This window comes from Heteronotia binoei, chromosome 4, assembly GCF_032191835.1.
Source record: "Heteronotia binoei isolate CCM8104 ecotype False Entrance Well chromosome 4, APGP_CSIRO_Hbin_v1, whole genome shotgun sequence".
NCBI classification, from domain to species: Eukaryota; Metazoa; Chordata; class Lepidosauria; order Squamata; family Gekkonidae; genus Heteronotia; species Heteronotia binoei.
In genome coordinates, this window is record NC_083226.1 from 48567182 (window position 1) to 48590744 (window position 23563).

Here is a 23563-nt window from a genome sequence, read left to right on the forward strand (position 1 = left end):
GGATCCGAGAGACCCACCCAGCTTCGAATTCGCACTCTGCTGTGAAAGCTTGCTGGGTGGCCTTGGGTCAGTCACACACTCTCATCCTTCCCTACCACACATGGTTGTTTGTGAGGACAACATGGAGAAGAGAACGATGTCAGCCACTTTGATTCCCCACTAGGGGAAAAGGAGGGGTATAAATGAACTAAAACCAGCTGTAAATACATAAAAAATACCCAAAATATATCATGGATGAAACCTGCCCACCCACTGACTTGCCACAATGAATATCATTACTATACAGATGGGTGGTCCTTTCCCCCTCAGCACATAACGAGGCTCACAAGACCACAGTGGTGGGATCTAGTAGCAGATTTCTAGGCTAAAGGGAGAAGCAGGGAAGTAGTACTTCTCAGTCTTCTAGGCTTCAGAAGGCTGGATCAGTCAATCCCAGTTACGGGATTCTGCAAGTTTCTGGCTAGCCTCCTCTCCAGGTAATCCCTGAGTGCCATCTGTTCCTCAACTATTTCATCACTTAAGAGATTATTTCATAGTGGGCTCATTAACCTGAACCCCCTTGGAATTCTGCTGATCTGTGGGGAAACAGCAGCTTTTATACATGACAAAAAGGTTTGTCATGCTATGTGGAGGTGCCTTGAAGGTGACTTTTCCTGTTACAGCTAGACCAGAGGTGTCAACCTTATAACCCACGGGACACAACTGAACTGCCCAGGGCTTTAGTCAGGCCTGTGGCTCTTTTGTCCCCCCTCCCCCTCCAGTCCTCGCTTTTGAAGCTCTGAGGGTGCCAAATAGGGCTGCCATCCTGCTGGGGGTGGGGGATCCCCTGGTTTGGGAGCCCCCAAGCCGCCAGCATGGAGCAGGCTGCCAGGGGGATTCCCGCCCCCAAATTGCTCAATGTGCCCAGAACATCATCGCACAGGGCATGCCGCACTGGGGACACTCTAGCATTTGGGGTACCAGAGTTTTAACCAGAATCCCAGATCGTCCTCAGAGCAACATGCCCTGCGTGATGACATAACTTCTGGGTGACATCATCGCAGTGTGCACACAAAGTGTGCATGAATGGAGTCCCTACTGCCCCAAGGTCGGACTTGGCAACCCTACTGTCAAAGTTCCCAGCTCCTTCTGCTTTGTCTTTGCCTGCTTCAGCAAGAAGCTCTTCTTGGCTTGCAAAGCTGCAAAGAAAATGCAAAATGGATTTTCCATTAAGGTCTCTGAAAATTCATTCTGCATTTTCCTTGCAACTTTGTGCTGCAATGTATTTCAATGGATTGGTGCTCAAGTAGTTTCACTTTCCAGCATCTGTAAGGTCAGCTGAAGCTGTTGCTTGCTGTAGTGGTCTCCTTGTAAATAAAGGGTTGATGCTCTGAGCCAGCTTGTCTCTGCTGAATGGACCTGAGAACTGGTGCCGCACCTGGGAACTCACGGACAAAGGGAGAGCCATTGCTAATCTGAGTAGACCCCGCGAGTTGGGGGGAGAAGCTTGCAATGCCCAGCAATTTCATGTTCTCCCAGACTCAGAGCATTTTATATTTTTAGTTTCTGCTGTGAGGCTTATGTTTTTTCTTGATGTTTTATTTTTAAAATTGCATTGCCCTATCCCACTATCTCCCCACCTTTCTATGTTAAACAAAATATTGCAAAAGTTTTAAGTGTGTTTATATTTTAAGTAAAAAAAACAATCTCTTTAATTGTGTTTGTCTGTATCCTTTATAAAGTTTATACCTCCACTACCTGGAATTACACTTTGTTATATGTGTGGCCCTACAAAATCCCATTTACATCAGATCTGGCCCTTGTAACAAGTGAGTTCGACAACCCTGAGCTAGACAATCATTAACCAGGCTCAAAAAGTGCCTTATGTAACACAAACATAAGTTTACTAAGGCACTGAGGTAAACACCATTCATCCATTCCTAAGATTTTCTACCAAGATTTGGCTATTACAAAGGGAACCTCACCCGCAAGGCCAGGCTTCAGCCCTGGCTGCTTGTTCCTTTCATACATTTTTATCATGAAGCTTGGGACTCCTGATACAGTCTTCCCTTGATCTGACCGAACGGCACTTCCTCTCAGGGCAGAATGGTATATTCCACGAGGCATGCTGGCCATCTCCTGTTTCACCAGGGATGCTGCAAACTCTTCAAATGCTTCAAGGGAAGGGAGATGGAAAGAAAACAAGAAAGTGATTGACTGAGGAAACCAGAACCACCCAACTGACATGGAACCACAGCTATTATCGGGGAATGTTATGGTGAAATAAGTGGTAACTCCATATTTAGCTGACAGCTCGAAGGTCATGGTTTTCATAACTCCTGAGAAAGTTCCACATTCACCTCCCACTCAAAACGTCACCTCAGGAAACCTTCAATAAATGGTGTCAGATGTTCAAGCTCAGAAGAAAAAACAAGCAGTCAGAGCCGTTTTATACGCTGATCAATGCACCCTTTGTTTGATCCTTGGGCCTAGGTCACCAGTACGGAATGACAGGAGTAGAGGTGACCTTTACCTTGGCCAATGCAGCACTGAGAAGAAACCCCACCTACAGCCACTGGAGGCTTCTTGCCACTTAAAATACAGCAATCTAAATAAACATTTCAGAGAATTCGATAGGTGAAGTTAGATCACGAACTTCAGATATGGGGCTTTTAAACTCTGGCTGAGTTCACCTCTGTAGTTGTAAAGTATTAAAGAAATGGTGCTGCATTTGTGAAAGTAACTATGGGAGTTCAGGCAAAGCGGCCCTGCACACCGGGGTCCCTGGCACAGTTATTTCTTCCTCACTATGAGCTGCAAGACAGCACAGCAACTTCTGTTAGGTTTACGAGCCTGTTAGTGCTTTTTATTATATAATGAAAAGGGGTTTTTTTGAAGGTTGGGGGAGGAGTTAACAACAACTGTTTCGCATTAGGCCCATGGCTTTGATGCACATTCTCCTGCACCAGATACAATGGCTGGTTTTCCTATGAAATGCAGCAAGCCTGGGGATGAAAGATCACGTGCCCGCTCACTCCTGTAAACCAGATATACACAAAGTGTCAGGGAATCAGTTAACAGAATCCAGGACAATTCTGGAACGCCTTTGTAAGTTTTACCTCCTTTCTCCCAACACTTTAACCCCCCCCCCTTTGTTAATTTTCATTTCTTTTTAACAGCAGCAGGGGGGGCATTGTGAAAGTGAATCCAATATTTACGGGAAAACAGGCATTTTCCCACAAATAAGATGCCAATTTTGCTTGACAGACTGAAACAAATGAAAGTGTTAGCAAAACCAAGGATGTTTTGGCACTATAGGGTATCTGAGCTATACATTTGGGGGGGGTTGTCCAGTTTACACAGGATTTCCTTCTTGTTATCTGCTAAACAACTGGGACAACATAATATTCCTCTAAGTGGTGGCAACCAACCTTTTCTAGTCTCCACTGTGTGGCCTCCTCTTCCAAAGTGTTAACACATGTTAACACAGTGTTAACAGTGTCAACATATTAGGGGTGCAGTACTAGGAACACTTTCCTAATACTAGGAACACTTTAGTTCTACTGACTAAAATGGGACCTACTTCTGAATAGACTGGCTTCAGCTTTCTGCCTAGAGTAAGCAACCTTGACATATTTTGCTGCATTTTCTGAGTGGGTTGGATCCAGACTGCCACTTTAGAAGGACACTTGCACAACAGCGCTGTTTCCTCTTACCTACTCCAGACCCCCACACCACCTCATGCAATTCCTGAGGGCCCCTCAACCTTCAGGAGCTGCTTGGGGGAGGGGGCACAGGGAACAAGAGGGACAAGAAAAATCTTTTCCACAAGAGGAGTTCTACTTGCAGCTTGGGTCGTCGGGGACCGGGTGGGGAAATCCCCTTGCCAGTTTTTGACGGTGCGCCGCTGATGGCGGCGGACAGGGTCAAGAGCCTGGGGGTACTACTGGAGCCTTCCCTAAAGATGGAGGCTCAGATAGCAGCCACTGCCAAGTCTGCGTTTTTTCATCTTAGACGGGCAAGGCAGTTGGCTCCCTTCCTGGATCGCGACGACCTAGCAACAGTGATCCATGCTACGGTCACCTCGAGGTTGGACTACTGCAATGCCCTCTTATCGAGTCTGGTACAAGGTGCTGGTTATTACCTTTAAAGCCCTATATGGCCTGGGACCTGCCTACCTGAAGGACCGTCTCTCCCCACATGTTCCCAGAGAGTACTGAGGTCGGGAACCCAAAACCTTCTCACTATCCCTGGGCCAGAAGAAGCCCGCCTTAAATTGACTAGGGACAGGGCCTTCTCTGTTATGGCCCCTACATGGCGGAACCAGCTACCGGAGGAGGTGAGGGCCCTGTGGGACCTTATTCAGTTCCGCAGGGCCTGTAAGACAACCCTCTTCCGGTTAGCTTACACCTAACTGATATGGGAAACTAATGTAGCTTACCAGATTCTTGCTATTTATACTGTTATAAGGTTTGATGTTTTAAGGTTTTAAATGTTTTGACTGTTTTAACTGCTTATATATTTAAATGTTAATTCAATTTTGTTTTATTATCTGTTGTGAGCTGCCCTGAGCCATCTTTGTGGGAAGGGCGGGATATAAATCATAAATAAATAAAATAAAATAAATAAATAAAGCTCTTTGGCTCCCACTATTATGTTTTATGCATCTGCCATATTTCTTTGATGCTTAACTCTTTAATGTTTGTGAAACTTCCCTTATCAAAATTTAATCATTTAATACAACTGAGTCTGTATTAACAAAACATTACTTTCTAATCTGGTCACTTAACAGTAATGCCAAGAAACTACTATTTGCTGGTAAAATGATGATATATCTCACCTAATGAGAAACTAGTTTCTGAATATATATACCTGGCAAAACAGGAGGAGGTGTGAGTAACAACAATTTGATATATGAGGAACCAGGAACAGAAAGGTCAACCTCTTTCTCTTCCTCCTCCTCTTGTTCATTGACATCCACATCTTCTTGTTGGTCCAGTTCTGGTCTTGCCTGAGAAAGACAGCAATGAAAAAGAGAGACATTGGGAAAGACATAACACATAATGGAAAACTAGGAAATAAGTTTGTCTCAGTTAAGTCAAAACTAGGGCAAGAAATCCTCTCAACTGAGTACTATACATTTTGGAGAGCTAAACTATGACTTTTTCTTCAGTGCCGTGAGATCAGTGTAGTAATCATCATCATTAGAATGCCTGACAGCCACACCTATTTGCCAGTTTCCAATACAAAATCAGAAATAAGTACATGACCCCTAAAAATATAAAACTCTGGTGTAATTAAAACAATTAAGATATTGGCTAGGAGTACAACAGCACAGTACAGACAAGTGTACAATTTACAGAGATGAGGGGCATCTTCTCTCCTGTCTTCCTCCTGCTACTACACTCATCTTTCAAGACACACATTATTATTCTGTTTATTACATAAAAGTGACCACAACAAATGCTATTAAAATACTTTAGTGTGTATCTAACCATCTGTGAACTGCTAACATTAGGGCTTCCCTATTTCCTCCTTTTGCTGCAATCCACTGATGCCATCAAGTCAAAGTGGGGATTCTGTAGGGTTTTCAAGGCAAGAGATTAATAGAGGTGGTTTGCCATTGCCTTCCTTTGTATTGCAACACTGGACTTCCTTGGAAGTGTCCTATCCAAGTACTAGCCAAAGCCAACTCTGCTTAGCTTCTGAGATCTGACAAGATCATGCCAACCTGCGCTATTCAGGTCAGGGTACAGCCCACTGAGTTCTCCCAAAATTGGTATATGGTAGGGCTGGCCAAACTTGCTTAAAGTAAAAGCCATAGAATAAAGATCAGATGTTTGCGAGTCAGAGGGAAGGGGAGGAGAGGGGAGAGGAGGGGAGGGAGGAAGAGAGAGGTAGAAAGAAAGTAACTTTAAATGCATTATCCAAGCCACTGGCTGGTTCGGCTTGGTGAAGTGATTTAAAAAGACAAATATCTTCTCCAAGCTGGCCAATGGGGAAGAAGAAGAAAAGAAGAAGAAGATGAAGATGATGATGGTATTGGATTTATATCCCGCCCTTCACTCCGAATCTCAGAGTCTCAGAATGGCTCACAATCTTCTTTACCTTCCTCCCTACACTGTGAGGTAAGTGGGGCTGAGAGAGCTCTCACAGAACCTGCCCTTTCAAGAACCACTCTGGGAGAGCTATGGCTAACCTAAGACCATTCCAGCAGCTGCAAGTGGAGGAGTGGGGAATCAAACCTGTTTCTCCCAAATAAGAGTCCGCACACTTAACCATTATACCAAACTGGCTTTGAGAGCCACATAATATGTGTGAAATGGTCATATGTGGCTCCCAAGCCACAGTTTGACCACCCCTAGTTTATGGGATCAGCAGACCCTCAGGAAAAGTATAGGGTTAAAGAGAGGCCCCCAGATCACCCTCTCTTCCTCAAATGGAAATTCCATTCTATGGAAGGAATGGCATGACTTGATACAAACACTGTTGTTTCCAATTCAAATTTAAAGCACTTCTATACAGATACTTTTTAGTATTGGCTACCCACACATACATTAAATTAATGTTTTTACTCAGGCCATCTATTAAATCTGAAATGATGCTCCTTAGTTCTGCATTATGGGTATCATACTAACATGCTCAGAATATGGAAGCATCAAAGGACCTAAAATGTGACGCTCATTCAACGTTCATAAAACATCTTGTGAATGACTTGGATCTAAAAAAGAAGTTTAGAATATGCTATTTGAGGGACACTTTTTTACATTTTGAATCTAAGCCCAGATGCAAGACTGCTACCACAACCGGTATGGTTTTCTTTCAGTTTGTTGTCTTGATCTTCTCCCTCCTCATGCTGGCCTGTTCAAAAAAATACTCTAGGGAAACTCTTTATTCATGAGAATATTGCAATTCCTTTCTGTCACATAAACGTATAGCACAATATCCAGTCTCTTAATAATTAGGAAATCCAGAAGCAAATCAAATTTGGTTTCTTTTGACATCTATTTCCAGAAAATTTCCTTTTCCCCATTTCTTTGCATTTCTGACAAGTTATCATTCAACATCAATATTTAAAGAAATGAATGTCTACCTTTTCAGGAAGATGAAGAATGGTGTGTTCTTCAGAATCAAATTCAGAGAGAGATTTGTATGCAGAGTTGGCCACAAGAGGATCCTAAAACAAGAAAAATATGGCTAGCACATGCTATATAAGAGCAAAAAAACAAACGCCTCTGTCTCCTCACTAATACTTGGAAAAAAGCACAGTAATTTCAAAGAAAGTGGATGTGAACAAACCAGTGAATCCCTATAAACTTGCATACAGTTTCCTGTAGGCACTGGTAATACTGCTGTATTATGGGGAGATAACCTCTGGACTGAGGTTCAAATTATATATTTTATGGACACACACAGAATTAGGGCAGAGGCTGTGGCTCAGTGGAAGAGCCTCTGCTTTGCATGCAGAAAGTCCGAAGTTCACTCCCCAACATCTCTATTCAGAAGGACCAGACAGTAGGTGACGTGAAAGATCTCTGCCTGAGACCCTGGAGAGCTGCTACTAGAGTTGACAGCACTGATCTGGATGAACCAATTGCCTCAGTATAAGGCAGCTTCATGTATATTGAAGTATGTAACTAAACTGTTCTTCCGTTTTCACATACTTGGCAAAATAACTAAGGATTGTAATTTACTGAAGCAGACAAAAATAATACAGCTGGGAAAGTCAAAATGCAATGCCCTTTCCCCCATCCTCAGCAAAGAAGTAAAGGTTTCAGCTGCCCTCTCACAATGATTCCTTGTTGATCTCACAAACTCAATACACAGTGAATTTATAATTCCTACCTGTATCATTTGATACAATTAATCATATGAGTCATGCTGCAAGTTTCCCCACCCTCATAGAAAATGGATTGTTGGTGGGCATCAGAGCTTTTTTTTCTGGGGGAATGTGGGGGAACAAAAGTGTTGGAACCTCTTTGTAGAAACAAAATTCTCAAAAAAATGTCTAAAGGTTTATGAGGGGCACGAGGGAGAATAACAGTCTTTGGTCCAACAAAGTATGTTAAAACACTGTTACTTCAACTAGGCACCAAAATCAAGACCCAAGAAAGAACTGAGGAAGCTGGTGACATGTCTAAAATTTGGAAAATGCTTTAAAGCAGAGGTAAGTCCATAGCACATGAAAATAATATTGTTTCAAAGAATCCCGTGTATTTCTCCTTCATTTCCCTCGAGAGTTCTGGCACCTGTTTTTCCAAGAAAAAAAAATCCTGGTGGAGATATTCATGACACAGTGGCTCAGATTCCCATAATGAGTTATAATAAATGGAAAGTAGAAATTTACCACAAGCTATACATACAAGCTCTCAAAGCATTCTGGTGCCTGAGGCTAAGGCGCAAGGCAGCATGGGACATACCCGAGAGCCTGTGTCAGACTAGGCTTTAGGAGATTCAGAGTCAAATGCCAAGGTCATGGAAGTGACCTTGGGGTAGTCACTCACTCCAGCCTAACCAACCTCACAGTTGTGAGGGTAAGATGGAGGTGAAGTGAATGATGTAAACTGCTTTGGGGATGGAGAGTGGGATATAAAATATCTAAATGACTTCCAGCTGTCCCTCATGATAAAATGGCACCCCCAACTTTGAACTAGTTAATAAATTTTAGTAAAGAGGACTTGACAAAGTAAAAAAGGCATGGAAGAACAACATTAAATTGGAAAATATATTTGGAATAGAACAGTAGGGTGAAAAGCAGCCTCCATGGCTTTCTTTTCTGAACTGTAACTGTTTCCAGAAATAGCGCCACTCTAGAAATCAGCTGCTGTCTTTATAAGCACTAGGGGGGATATATAATAATGAGACATACCACAGACAAAACAAAAATATTGCAAGAAACAAGGCACTTCCATAAACCCAATCCAGGAATTATACCGTAAGTGTGCTGCCAGTCAAAATACACCATTCTAATAGTGTGGAAACAATCCTGCCCCCCCCCTTCCCCAGTTTTCTGATGTGCAAATACATGAAGCCAAAAGGATAATGTTCCCTCCCCACACACAAAGTATCAGATTTGAGGGAAAGCAGCACAGACAAGGGAAGGGAAGAGAGCATGTTCTGACTGACATACGTGATCAGAGATTACCATGTTACCAAAGTAATGTTTGACGGAATACAAAGGGGTGCTTTAGCAACAGTGGTGTTCTCTGAGCGCTGTCCAATTTGGGCATCAGTGCGAAAGCACAGCTGGTCAAACTGTACCATCAGGCTTCCCTAGTCTCTGACCTTGCTTTGTGTGTGGCTCCACAGGAAGCTGACAACTTGAGCTTTAAATTTCTATTAAAATTAGAAAAAAAGATAACAACACTCAGAAATATGCAACACAAGGATACACAATGTCTTTTTACTTGAGCAAAATCTTAGAAAATTCAGGTGAAGTCTCTTGGTGTCCTGCAATAATAAGCCACGATAGACTAGCATTGTCCAAAACTGCCAACGGTTTTCATAAGTCAGTGTGTAGCAATTGGAATGGTTTGAGCAATTTAGCTTGGTTCCAAACACAGACCGATGGGCCTCATGATGCTAATGGCATTTCAAAGGTCAAAAAATACACTTTGGAGCCAATATCCAACGATGTGTGATAGAAATGCATGCAAGTGTCATTTTTTGTTCTGGGAAAATAACTGACATTTAAGTGATCCCACAGGGGCTATTCACACCCCATTTACATTGTTGTGGTCTCAATGACATTAACAGGACGAAAGCAGTGAAAGTCTGTTAAACTCATGTAAGTCACTTATGCAAACATTAACCTCATATTTCCACTGAAACAAGAAGGTAGAATAATTGTGTTAAGTATCTGACAGTTGCATGGTACTATTGCTATTAAATGGCCTGGTGGCCTTGAAAGCAGATCTCAAACATAGCTAAGATATGACCTGTGAGAAGACGCAGCAGGTTAAACAGCTGAACCGCACAACACTGAGAAGAGAAACAGGAATGTAATCATTGCATTTGCTCTACATTAGTGGAAGACATTGTGGCCTTAGTAAATTAACACCAAAGGGGTTTCCAGCAGTGTACTCTGAGAAGAGCTTTCTCATTAGTCAGCCTTGCGGCTTCCCAAGCAACACACTCATGTTAAAATGGCCTTTCATCTCCATGTGTTTTTTTCTTGAAGCAAAGAACCTTCTAGTGGTTGAGGTGAATACCTTGCTGTCAGAAGTCTGAGAAAAGTATAGATAAATACTCTTTCTTTATTTCTCCCAGCAGCCCACAGCTGCTACTTTTATTATGAATACAACAGCTAGTCCTAATTTGCAAGCTGGTACTAAATTTAAACTTGGGTCTATCCAGGGTCAGACCAAGCACCTCTATAACAAGTAAAACATTGGAATGCATAAAGTACTAAAGTAAATCCAAGCATCGTCCAAGTAGCCTTCTCCCAACTTTTAGCTCTTCCTCCTTTCTAGGCATTAAATACTGATATTAGAAACATAAGACACATATGTATAATGTGTGTCATACGTGGGAGCACCTTTGGAAGAACTCAATGAAGATCTCAACTTGTCAGAGTATCAAAGAGAACTGTTTTAAGATGATGTATAGGTGGTATATGACTCCGAAAAAACTGGCTAGGATGAGTAAGAAAATGTCAGATAGATGTTGGAAATGTAAAAAACATGAAGGTTCTTTTTTTCACATGTGGTGGACTTGTGAAAAAGCGAAAGAATTCTGGATGATGATACAACAAGAAATCTCCAAAATTTTGGGTTATGACTTTAAAAAAACTGCAGAGACTTTCTTGCTTGGATTACAATTAGAAAAATTTCCAAAGTAAGACAGGACATTAATTTGGTACTTGCTCTCAGCTGCTAGGACATTGTATGCACAGCTGTGGAAACAAGAAAAAATACCAGAGAAATGGGACTGGATTATGAAAGTTTTATCGTGGAGTGAGATGGACAAACTAACTAGAACTCTAAGAGACTATGATCTAGATATAGTCAAAAAGGAGTGGAAGAAATTTAAAGGATAAATGGAGAAAGAGTGGAAGGTAAAAAGACATTGGACAATTTTTTAGTATTGATGAGGGGAAAAAATATTGAACTTTGATCAGTTAGTGGTACCTTTAGTATTGAACTTAAATATATAACTTCGGGGAAGTCAAACATGGGAGGGAGGGGGGATTGAAATATCATATGGGTTAGTACAGGAAATTTATAATTAAGTTTTGTAACCATATGTTATTAATAAATTGTTAAAACACATATGTATAATGTGTGTCATAGACACAAGAACTGAAGCCACTGCCATCATGTGGTAGTTGCAGCATTAAACTAGGCCAGGAAAGAACCTGGGTTGTAACAGTCTGCCATGAAAGTTCATAGAGTGACTTTGGCCCGGCTTCCCCCTCTCTCTCTCCCCCTCCCCCTCTCCCCTCCCCCCCTCCTTTCAGCCTTACCTACCTCAAAACCTCCTTGGAGGAACAGTGGACTATAAATGTGACAGACAAACTGAACATGAATGAAATTTAATTTAATCGGTCTGGCTTGGTATTGAAAAATTCAGTTATGCAGTTGATCACTCTTCTATCTGAAGAACAGCTTTTAAAAGCATACTTGAATTAGGTGAGCACTTGCTATCCTTTAAGTGGCCTGACTGAGGCATTAATAATAACAATAGGTTTTGCTGAAATGCTGTGTAAGTGGAATGCCATTCAATATTAACCAAGATGATAGGAACGCTTCTGAAATGCCAGGCAGCATCTAATGTACACATGAAGAAGTGGCACTCCTTGAGGCTAAGACACATACCTCATATTCATTTGAATTCACCGTTAATGAAGGCACCAGGGAGAACAGCTCACTCAGTGTTTTTAAAATGAGTGGTCGAGTGTCACAACTCAGCTTGGGCGAAAGTGCATTCCATGTAGAGCGAATACAAACAACCTAGAAGAGAAATGAAAGGTACAGTTAGTGCCAAGTTGCTAAAAAATATCCATAGCCCAGTGCTTGATGAATGCTCCTCTCTGTATCTTGAAGTGGGATGGTGGACCAGACATTTTTATATAGATCTAAAATGGTGAGGAAATCAAGTGTGTTACTTGTCATGCAAGTATATCATTAAGTAAAATCAACTACAAAGTCATCTACTAGAGATCCTGATGAGCCACTGCCAATCTGAGTAGACAGTACTGACTGTGATGGACCAAGGGTTTGATTCAGAATAAGGCACCTACATGTGTCATGTGACTGCTAGACTAGTTTCTGCTGGAAAGAAATGACAGTTTCAGAGGATAGATGCTATGGAATTAGAACCTTGCTGAGCCTTTCCCTCCTAAATGCCACCCTTGCCAGGCACTACCTCCTTTCTCTATGAATTTGCCAAGCTAGTGTTGTCAACAATACTCCAAATAGCAAATGCTGCCTCACACTAAATAATGCACTTTCAATCCACTTTCCAACTGGATTTTACTGTGTGATCTGGCAAAATTCAGTTGGAAAGTGAACTTGAAAGTGGATTGAAAGTGCATTATTTAGTGTGTGTGACTGCAGCCTCTGTTTCCCAAAATAACAGAATTTGGGAGTATCCAATAATGTTCATAGGCAGTAGATTTTTCACATAGCAATTAACTTGCGAAACTTGTCATAGGCTGAATGCTAGCTTAGCTTTCATAAAGAACTAATCTAATGGAGAACGGGCCCAGTGAATCTCCTAGAATGGGTTAGAAAGAACCTCCATTTTCAGAAGCAGCATTCCTCTGAATGATGGGAGGCAAGAGCAAGCCTGCTTGTAGGCTTTCCAAGGCATCCTAACTGACACTTGAGAAAATATGATGCTGAGCTAGACCAGTGGCACTCATTCTGTGACTCACATAGAGCAACATCATAATTACCATCAACCAAAAAGGCTACATTTACTTCTATGTCTGGTATGAGGTCTAAATCTTAGGAAGGCTCTCACCTTATCCTTCTCCACTGGGAGCTGTTTCAAGTGGAAACTTCCTGCCAGCCATAATTCCTGCTGTGTTAGGGCCTTACCCACAACCTTGAAACATGAGGCAAATGGCATATTGCAGAACAGAAGACTGCAGGGGTCATGCCAAAGAGCCACATGTGGCTCTCAAGCCACTGAGTATCACTGAACCAGTGACACCTGAAGGTATCATGGGTGTTATACAAGGTTTGCTTCAAGCCTCAAATACCTATACCTTTCAAAATATACAAGAAATATACAAGGTGTCAAACTGACCTGCCAGCATGTGGACGTCTGACAGAGGCCAGTTCCAGGTTCGGAGGGCTGTGGGCAAAGTGTTCCCAGCCCCCCCTCCCATCCTCTGCCTATCATCCAAACCCTTGTTTGTACTGTCCTCTCTCATCCACATGCCTCTTATCTTCTTGTCTATTCAAAAGTACTCCCATTGCCCTTGTTCATAGCTGCCTCAAACCCTTTCGCCAGTGCATGGCAACAGGGAACATGGGCAGCCGAGTGCCAGGAAGTGCCTGTGCATGGGATAACAGCAGCAATGGGCACTGAGAAAAACCTTTGGCCTCAGTAGCTACCCAACCTCGGGGCATGCTGTAGGAGTTTGCATTTACCTGAGTAACACACACCCCCCCTCAAAAAAAAAATCCATATCAGGGTTATTAATGTTTTGTATTTTCCACTTCCCAAAGGTATCCAGGTTTTCTCATGAAAACCAGAGGTGGGGGAATCCTGAGAAAATCCAGGACATATTCAGGAATTTCAGGTGGATCTGAAAACAGTGGAGAGGTGGGAGCAGATTGCTCCCACTTCTCAGCTGTTTGTCGGGCAAGCTTATGCAGTCCCTTTAAATTGCAAAAGTCAACACGAGGGTCAGTCAGGGTAGTGAGAGCTCCCCCACCACCTTAGCTGTGGCTGGCTTTTGTTGCAACCAGGTTTAAACTTGGCAGCAAGAGAAGCCAGTCCCAAGATCAGCTATGTCGGTGAAGAGTTGGGAGGTCCCTGCTGGCGCAGTCGGTGCTGCCTTTAAACTGGAGAAACTAGAGAAACAGGAGAAGCCAAGCCAACCTCAGGATCAGGCTGGTATTTTTCACTGGTATTTTTCTTCTCACGTCTATCAGACCTGGAAATCTTCAGGATTACCAAAAAATCTCAGCCACCATTATTCAACAGACCCAAACAAAAAAATACCAGTAAAAAAAATACACACTTCTAATATGCTGATGCATCTATAGTGCACAAAATGATTAAAATGACTCAACCTCACAGTCAAATATTTTACTTGGTAGGCATTAAGGGCCCCTATTCTTCCTTCCACTCCCTCTGTTTTTCCAAGATCTCCATCTCTGCAGGGAGCAAGCCACTGTAATAAAGACTTCAATAGATTTCCATGCAGTCCTTCCTTGATAGAACTGCACAACTGGAATTTCCTACTGTTTTACAGACTGCTACCAGATCTTCAGGATGCTGCCTGGATTAGTTATCTACTATTGCTTATCACCATTCAACATCTGTACTATATAGGCAACAGATAAACAGGGAGAGGATGAGTGAAACTGCCTGGAAAATACATATATTTCATTCTTCAAAATTGAAATGAAGGGTCAAGCTAAAGCTAAAGGGAGGAAGACCACATTACAGTTACACATCTGGTTTATATTCAGACTCAAGGAAATAGATGCCAGCAAGAGGTTCATAATATATACAAAATTACAAAAGCAAAGCTGTTGATGCCTCTGCCAAGAGGGAGAATCAAATATCTGCCTATGCAGAGAAATGAACTAATAGCACCCTTATGAAGTTCATTCCATAAGGAGAGTGGCTTAATGAAAAGCTCTGTAGCAAGGTTGTGTGTGTTTTTTTTAAACTGGGAAAAATTAATCAGTATACAGGGCATCAAAAAGTAATTGCCAAATTAAGCAGCCACTACAGAAGCTGAAAAGCACTTTTGGGGACAATTTCAAAATCTGTAATGCTTTCAGGAATGTCTATTTAGTTAAGCCCTTTTAACAAACAGGCAGATCCATGAATACAATTCTAGTGTAACTAATGTTGACAGCTACTGAAACTTAATCTGATTAAACACTGAATGAAAACGACACTTTTCCACCCCCACTTTCAAAAACACTATTCTCAGGAATTAGAGACTACTTCATTTACAGAATACAGAGGGAGAAATCTTCTAGGACTCAGATTGGTCATCATAGTCATTTTAGGAACTATAGAAAATTTATTCTGCAACTGCAAAAAATGCAAAATTCAGTCTCAGATCAATAAACATCACTGTTAAAGTTTAGTGCAGAAGGCCTAAAATCTAGGCATTTTTGCAAACAGAAGTAATCAGTCTACAGTAAACACCATTCTACAATTCTAAGAAAATATGGATCCATATAAACCTGGAGTCATATAAAATACAGTACACAATATTTTAAAGTTAGAGCTCCTTCATGTGAATACGGAAAGGTCATATGTCCATTTAAAATGGTGCTAGTCACCTAGTGGTTTTATACATTCCTGTATACATACAGGGAAAAAATCTGCTGATTAAATCAGGAACACTTTTAAAAATATTTAATATACTAACCTATACTTTAGTATTTAATAGTTACATGATCTACGTATTAGTTTAAATTAACTACATATTGTAATCCTAAAGTTAATACGTCACCCCTTCCCCAGTCTTTCAAATCAAGCCTACAACTCTTAGGCTCAAACACCTGCTCAGATTCCATGAAAAATACTCTCTCTCTCTCTCTCTCAGGTTAAGCAGAAGGTTTCAGAAAGTGCTAAAAATAATGGCAGGAAACTTGTAGAGATGCCTTCCAATTATCTGGATCTACCTTTCTGTAGCAAACACGTTTCTGGTGACCTGGTATGAAGGTGAGAAAACGACAATGATCTAGCACAGGAGTGGTCAAACTTGCTTAATGTAAGAGCCACACAGAATAAACATTAGATGTTTGAGAGCCACAAGACATAAACATCAGATGTTTGAGAGCCACAAGACAGCAAGGAAGGAAGATGGAGGAGAGATGGAGAGGTGCAAAGAAAGCAACTTTAACTTTAAAGCTATGAAAGCACTCTCAGCCCCTCCCACCTCACAGGGTGTTTGTTGGGGGGGAAGGTAGAGGAGACCACTCTGAGACTCTGAGATTCAGAGTATAGGGCGAGATATAAATCCAAAAATCTTCTTTAACTGCATTCTCTAAGCTCCAAGCTGAATGCATTTTTTGCCTCCGTCTTCACTGTGGAAGATGAGAACTTCTTGCCCGCCCCAGAACCACTAATTTTGGAAGGGGTGTTGAAAGACCTGAGTCAGATTGAGGCGACAAAAGAGGAGGTCCTACAACTGATGGACGAATTAAAAACTAATAAGTCACCAGGTCCGGATGGCATACATCAGAGAGTTCTGAAATAACTCAAAGTTGAACTTGTGGATCTTCTAACAAAAATCTGTAATCTTTCATTGAAATCTGCCTCCGTTCCGGAGGACTGGAAGGTAGCAAATGTCACCCCCATCTTTAAAAAGGGTTCCAGAAAAGATCCGGGAAATTACAGGCCAGTCAGTCTGACTTCAATACCGGGAAAGTTGGTAGAAAGCATTATCAAGGACAGAATGAGTAGGCACATTGATGAACACGGGTTATTGAGGAAGACTCAGCACGGGTTCTGTAAGGGAAGACCTTGCCTCACTAACCTGTTACATTTCTTTGAGGGGGTGAACAAACATGTGGACAAAGGAGACCCGATAGATGTTGTTTACCTTGACTTCCAGAAAGCTTTTGATAAAGTTCCTCATCAAAGGCTCCTTAGAAAGCTTGAGAGTCATGGAGTAAAAGGACAGGTCCTCTTGTGGATCAAAAACTGGCTGAGTAATAGGAAGTAGAGAGTGAGTATAAATGGGCAGTCTTCTCAGTGGAGGACCGTAAGCAGTGGGGTGCCGCAGGGCTCGGTACTGGGTCCCATGTTCTTTAACTTGTTCATAAATGATTTAGAGTTGGGAGTGAGCAGTGAAGTGACCAAGTTTGCGGATGACACTAAATTGTTCAGGGTGGTGAGAACCAGAGAGGATTGTGAGGAACTCCAAAGGGATCTGTTGAGGCTGGGTGAGTGGGCGTCAACATGGCAGATGCAGTTCAATGTGGTAAAGTGCAAAGTAATGAAGATTGGGGCCAAGAATCCCAGCTACAAATACAAGTTGATGGGGTGTGAACTGGCAGAGACTGACCAAGAGAGAGTTCTTGGGGTCGTGGTAGATAACTCACTGAAAATGTCAAGACAGTGTGCGTTTGCAATAAAAAAGGCCAACACCATGCTGGGAATTATTAGGAAGGGAATTGAAAACAAATCAGCCAGTATCATAATGCCCCTGTATAAATCGATGGTGCAGTCTCATTTGGAGTACTGTGTGCAGTTCTGGTCGCCACACCTCAAAAAGGATATTATAGCATTGGAGAAAGTCCAGAAAAGGGCAACTAGAATGATTAAAGGGATGGAACACTTTCCCTATGAAGAAAGGTTGAAACGCTTGGGACTCTTTAGCTTGGAGAAACGTCGACTGAGGGGTGACATGATAGAGGTTTACAAGGTAATGCATGGGATGGAGAAAGTAGAGAAAGAAGTACTTTTCTCCCTTTCTCACAATACAAGAACTCGTGGGCATTCGATGAAATTGCTGAGCAGACAGGTTAAAATGGATAAAAGGAAGTACTTCTTCACCCAAAGGGTGATTAACATGTGGAATTCACTGCCACAGGAGGTGGTGGCGGCCACAAGCATAGCCACCTTCAAGAGGGGTTTAGATAAAAATATGGAACACAGGTCCATCAGTGACTATTAGCCACAGCATGTGTGTGTGTGTGTATATATATATTTTGCCACTGTGTGACACAGAGTGTTGGGCTGGATGGGCCATTGGCCTAACATGGCTTCTCTTATGTTCTTACCAGCTGGCTTGACTTGGAGAAGTGATTTAAAGAGACAAATGCCTTCTCCAAGCTGGCTGACAGGATAGTGGGGGCTTTGAGAGCTGCACAATATCTGTGAAAGAGCCACATGTGGCTCGCTAGCCACAGTTTGACCATCCCTGATGTAGCAGGTAGAGATCTTTATCTGCTTAAGGTCTGTCCTCCTCTCTGAAGAGGCAGGAGCCAGTTAACATGGAGACTAAGTGATCCAAGTACACTCAACCTCACAGTCAAATATTTTACTTGGTAGGCATTAATGGCCCCTATTCTTCCTTCCACTCCCTCTTGAGGATTCTGAGAACTTAATGGGTAACTCAGCTGAAGCCTTGGTGCAGGACTTAGATCTAAGGGTCAAACTATGTGATCCATCATTAACAATTCCGGTCCTGGCTTCTTCAAAGCTGCCTCCAAAGTTATGCAAATGACTCCCTCCCCCAGCTCAGGAAAATGGCACAGGGAGTAAGACAGGAACTTCTACGCCATGCTCCCCATGCTGAATGAGGCCTCTGTGGGCTTTAAATCAGTGTTTCCCATGGTTCCAGTTTAGTTACAGGAAAAGCGAACCCAGGGAATCCAGATCCAACCTATTAAAAATGTATTGTTTGGCCCTCAGACTTGCTGAAGAAGTAGCCACAGCTATTCCCTAGTACATTGTACCTCCTAAGAGGACACCAGTCCCCTAGTTACCTCTAGTGTCATTGGCAAAATATTCAGGCTGAGGGGGAAAAGAACACTAGATATAGCCCACTGGAAGGCAATAATGGATGAACAAGAGAAGTCTATGCTACTATTGAATCAACTGCATCAGATTCAATAAAATTGTTTTGGAAGTCAGGAACACCTATATCCAATTCCTTGTGATGAATTTGCTTAATCTTGCAGGAATTAATTGGGTCAGATCCCCCTTGGATACCAGTTTAGATGCATACTATACACTGAGGCTGCTGAAAGCATAATCTTGTCAGTTTTTAGATTTGTACCCTTGATCAAAGTTAGTGTTCCAGGTATTGTCGAAGCCACTACCTGAGGTTGTGATCCCATTCCTCACAACTGGGGAAATCATGCTGCAAGAAGGTGAGAATGCCCATTGCCATAATAATAAATTCACTTCTGGTGTCTTCCCGCCCCAGCCCTAAAAAAAGAGGATTACAGTTCCATCTCGACTTTCTGTTGTTGGAAAATGTGACTAAGTGGTAGGGTTGCCAAGTCCTCTTCATACCCCGGTGGGGGACATTCGCGCATGCAATGCGCACACGTGAGACTAATGATGTCACCCGGAAGTGACATCATCAAAATGGCAGTGACCATGTGGGGCCACTCTAGGCATTTCTGGGAAAAATCTATGGTTTTCCGGGATGCTCTAACCATTTGGGAGGTTAAAATTCTATGGTGCAAAAGTATCATAGAGTTTTAACCTCTTAAATGGCTAGAGTGTCTGGAAAAACCATAGAGTTTTCCTGGAAACGCCTAGAGCGGTCCCGCATCGGAGGTGCCATTTTGATGATGTCACTTTCAGGTGACATCATCGCAGGGGGAGGTTCCCCCCAGCGGCCCAATGTGGGCCGGTGGGTCAAGAACATCCTGAGCAGGAGATTCCCTGCCCGGACCGGGGGGTTGGTAGCCCTACTGAGTGGGTCCAGTGACAAGGCAAGTCCAGAAGTTCCTGGATGTCTTTGACCCATGTCAATTTGGCTTCATATCTGGTTTTTCAGAAGGAGATGCAGGATACAAATTTTTAAATAAGCAACAAATTCTGCTCCACTTTCTATGAGATCTCTGTCCAGACAGATATCCATCACATTCTTCCCAGGCACACTCTCTTCCCTCAGCACATTTTTTCCTTGGATGCTGTGGCCGGGTGATAAACCCAGTAACACAAGACATTTCCATTCATGGAATGGAATTTCTCTGCCTCTCTTTCCACTTGCATCCCACTAATCTCCCCAAAATGCAAATCCAAGGTCCATGGTGAGAGGGGAAATCAGTAAAAATGGCCCTTACTTCCATATGCAGACATTATTGTTGAGAAACAAGCCGTTGGGTTGATTCCAGAGACATACAAACAGAGCTCTGCTCATGCAGTACAGTTTTCCTGGCTCATATCCTTTAGCCTCAGAAAAAGCTGTTCCTGGGAACTTTGAGACCCTCTGGAGCCCAGGATACTGCATAGATGGCTTCAGCTGGAGGGGGATCAGCAGAATTGGCAGCGCCATCCTCGAGTGACAGACAGTGCATTCTATTTGCACAAGAAACCCTTTCAGTCTCAGGCATTTCCCAATACACTGAATAATTCTAACTGTTTCTAGGTACACCATCTGCACGGAGGGTTAAATGTGTGATCCATCCAGGAAGGGGGCTGCTATATGTGGAACATCTGGAAATCTGCTGTACTTATTCACTGCAAACATATCAATGATCACTTCTTCATCCCATAGCATCTGTCACACACAAGTGCAAGGCCAGTATCAAGAACGACAGAACCCACAGCAAACATACCTCATGTAATTATTTAGCATCTTTAGCTGCTGATTAAAAACATATTACTAATTAATTTAGATCAATTTTTCAATCTGCATTTACGGTAAGTCTGATCAAATGGTTCTGAGTTATATCAGGTAAAAAGAACATAAAATCTACTAGACAATTATCTGTTTATTTGATAATGCATTGATATAACTGTCCTGCCTATGGAATTGTGTTTTCTCTGAATGAATTTATATAGAAGTTACTAAATCTAAAGATATAACTAGTGATTGTGTTAGATCAATCAACCTTTGCATGAGTAAGCTTATATCATTACATGCGAGGAGTTTCAGATATTGTTTAGATACAAAATTGTTCATATTAGAAAAATATTGTGCAGATTCAGAACATATCTGTGGTCAAATATTACAGTTGAAATATTTGATAAATCTAAACAATATGAGATGGGAATGAGTCAATGGAAAATATTTAACACACAAGATACACACTATGGAACCAACACTGAACAATTCAGAGATTAAAATTTGATGAAGGATTCATTGGATTTGTTGCACTTCCGTCATATCTAATTGTGGGTTAACAAATGCAGGCAACTGCTTATTTTCCTGTCTTCTCTGGATATGGCGAACAAGTGTTTTCATTCTTGTCTGAAATCCTTTGAGGTTTTTTTAAACTGTCACTGTATTTCCCTTAATCTATTTTTCCCCATGGCTAAGTATAACCAGTTCCTTCTATCTATCCTCCTAGGATTTGCCTTCCTCCAGACACTTAAATATCTTAAGCTGTTTTCTGAATCCTCTCCAACTTGGCAACTTCCCTGAAATACAGCCCAAAAACTGAACTCCATGGTAATTCTAACTGAACTCCAAAAGAAACCAAAATATGCTATTACCCACAAGACAATTAATATTTCCTCCCTACTGGACATCCCCCTATCAGTCTGTACTATCAAGACAACAATGGGCCTGAAGCAAACCACAGAGAAAGCACTGTAGAGATGGCCCAACTGCTAAGCAGGGCAAGACAGTCAGGCAGAAGATACAAATTCTGGAATAGCATTAAAGGACAGCCAGATGTTGGTCATTTGGCTTATTTTTCTGGCATAAGGAAGGGTGTCTTTGAGTTGTCCATTTGAAGAAACAAAAGATGTCAGAATGTCCTGTTCGGAAACAGGTTTTTTGCTGAAAAGAACCAGGAAAGAAAGAAAGCCAGTCAAGCTAGAATGATTAAAGGGCTGGAACACCTTCCCTATGAAGAAAGGTTGAAACGCTTAGGGCTCTTTAGCTTGGAGAAACGTCGACTGAGGGGTGACATGATAGAGGTTTACCAGATAATGCATGGGATGGAGAAAGTAGAGAAAGAAGTACTTTTCTCCCTTTCTCACAATACAAGAACTCGTGGGCATTTGATGAAATTGCTGAGCAGACAGGTTAAAACGGATAAAAGGAAGTACTTCTTCACCCAAAGGGTGATTAACATGTGGAATTCACTGCCACAGGAGGTGGTGGCGGCCACAAGCATAGCCACCTTCAAGAGGGGTTTAGATAAAAATATGGAACACAGGTCCATCAGTGGCTATTAGCCACAGTGTGTGTGTGTGTGTGTATGTGTGTGTGTGTGTATATATATATATATATTTGGCCGCTGTGTGACACAGAATGTTGGACTGGATGGGCCATTGGCCTGATCTAACATGGCTTCTCTTATGTTCTTACTTGCTGTACACAAAAAAAAATACAAGCCCAGGTCAAGGGTTTGAATGAGAGGCTTCTTAATGTGGGGAAGAATGATTTGAGGACTGTTATTTTATTCTGATTTAATTTGAAATGTTTTTAACTGTTATTGTAAGCTGACTTGAACCACAAGAAATATGTTTTAATAAATAAATAAATGTAGTAAATGACTGATTAATAGATAAAATCAACAGAGCAGGGTGGATTCTTATTTAGATCTCAAAAGCAGGGTTGACAGGCCCCTAGCCAGGGTAGAGGGTCCCCGGAGCTCTCAGAGCAACAGTGGAAGAAAAAAAATTACATGGAAATCAAGGTTTGCCATGTGACATCACATCTAGGGAAAACCTAGAAGTTATATCAGTCCTTATAGAGTTTCTGAGTCCTTATAAAGTTCCCAGAGAAGCATGATGTCACCACCAGACTCCCCCAATGCCACCCCTCAGTCTCCCGATGATTGCCACTTCAGAATCACTGTGGCCCAAAGTCATTAAGACCATCCCTGCTCTGACTCCTACTCATACCAGCTCCGAATAATAAGTATGTGTGGTTATCTACTACTGTCCCCTTTGTGGCTGATAGATCCGTACATTCATCCACTGTGCACAGTGTCATGCAACATTCTCCAAGAAACAGAGGGACTCAACGCCATTGCTTGTTTCCTTTGTTCTGTGTATATTATCTAGACATAATGTAAACTGGCCCTTCTAGGAATTATTTTGCTAGCTACCAGCACCTGTAAGGTCAAAGTCATGGACTGTAATAACCTTAAGAAAAAAATTGTACACCAAATCTAAATTATGGCCAAAGAAAAAATTGTACACAAAATTAAATTCAATCAAAATGAAACAAAAACAGTGCACAGGTTTTCATGTTCTAGAGAAGATCCGATTGGATACTTGGGCAGGTGAGGGGGGGACATTTTAGGCCATGATCTTGCATTTATCAGCTCCCAACTAGGCTGAGTTGCAGACATCCTTGGTCTTCTGGGGAGGAAACGCAAAAACCATGACAGCCTCCCTTGTGAATATAAAAATGGGTGGCTAACCAAAAGTAACAATTGAAATTGTTTTTCCCCCTTTTCTTTTTTGTTTTCTTAGCATGCAGCCTGATGAAAGCCCTGAAGAATGCCAAAGACTGTATAGGATTTTATACTTGACTTCATTGTTCACTTGCATCAAGAAGTGCCAGCTCCAATGAAGTACCTAATTAGCACTTCCAGTATTAAACTAAGGTGTCCACTCAAAGAGCTGTCAGTACAAAGGTATGCAGAGGCAGGCCATGGTAAACCACTTCTGAATATCTCTTTCCTTGAAAACCCTTTGGGCTTGCCTAAGTCAGCTGTAATTGATAGCCCCCCCCCCAAAAAAAACCCCAGCTTTGGACATCAATTGGATCATTCCAGGTTTGGTGCCA

At 42.0% G+C, this 23563-nt stretch overlaps 1 protein-coding gene across 2 annotated transcripts in view; it reads right to left on the reverse strand.

Moving 5' to 3' along the window:
• Positions 1–23563, reverse strand: part of FOCAD (focadhesin) — a 165892-nt gene that overhangs the window by 59809 nt on the left and 82520 nt on the right. For both annotated transcript variants that reach the window (XM_060237221.1, XM_060237222.1), the window contains exons 16-20: positions 11796–11930; positions 9265–9315; positions 7073–7156; positions 4852–4990; positions 1965–2153 (exon numbers count right to left, since the gene is read on the reverse strand). In XM_060237221.1, the coding sequence (XP_060093204.1) occupies positions 1965–2153; positions 4852–4990; positions 7073–7156; positions 9265–9315; positions 11796–11930 (598 nt within the window). The remainder of the gene's footprint in view (positions 1–1964; positions 2154–4851; positions 4991–7072; positions 7157–9264; positions 9316–11795; positions 11931–23563) is intronic.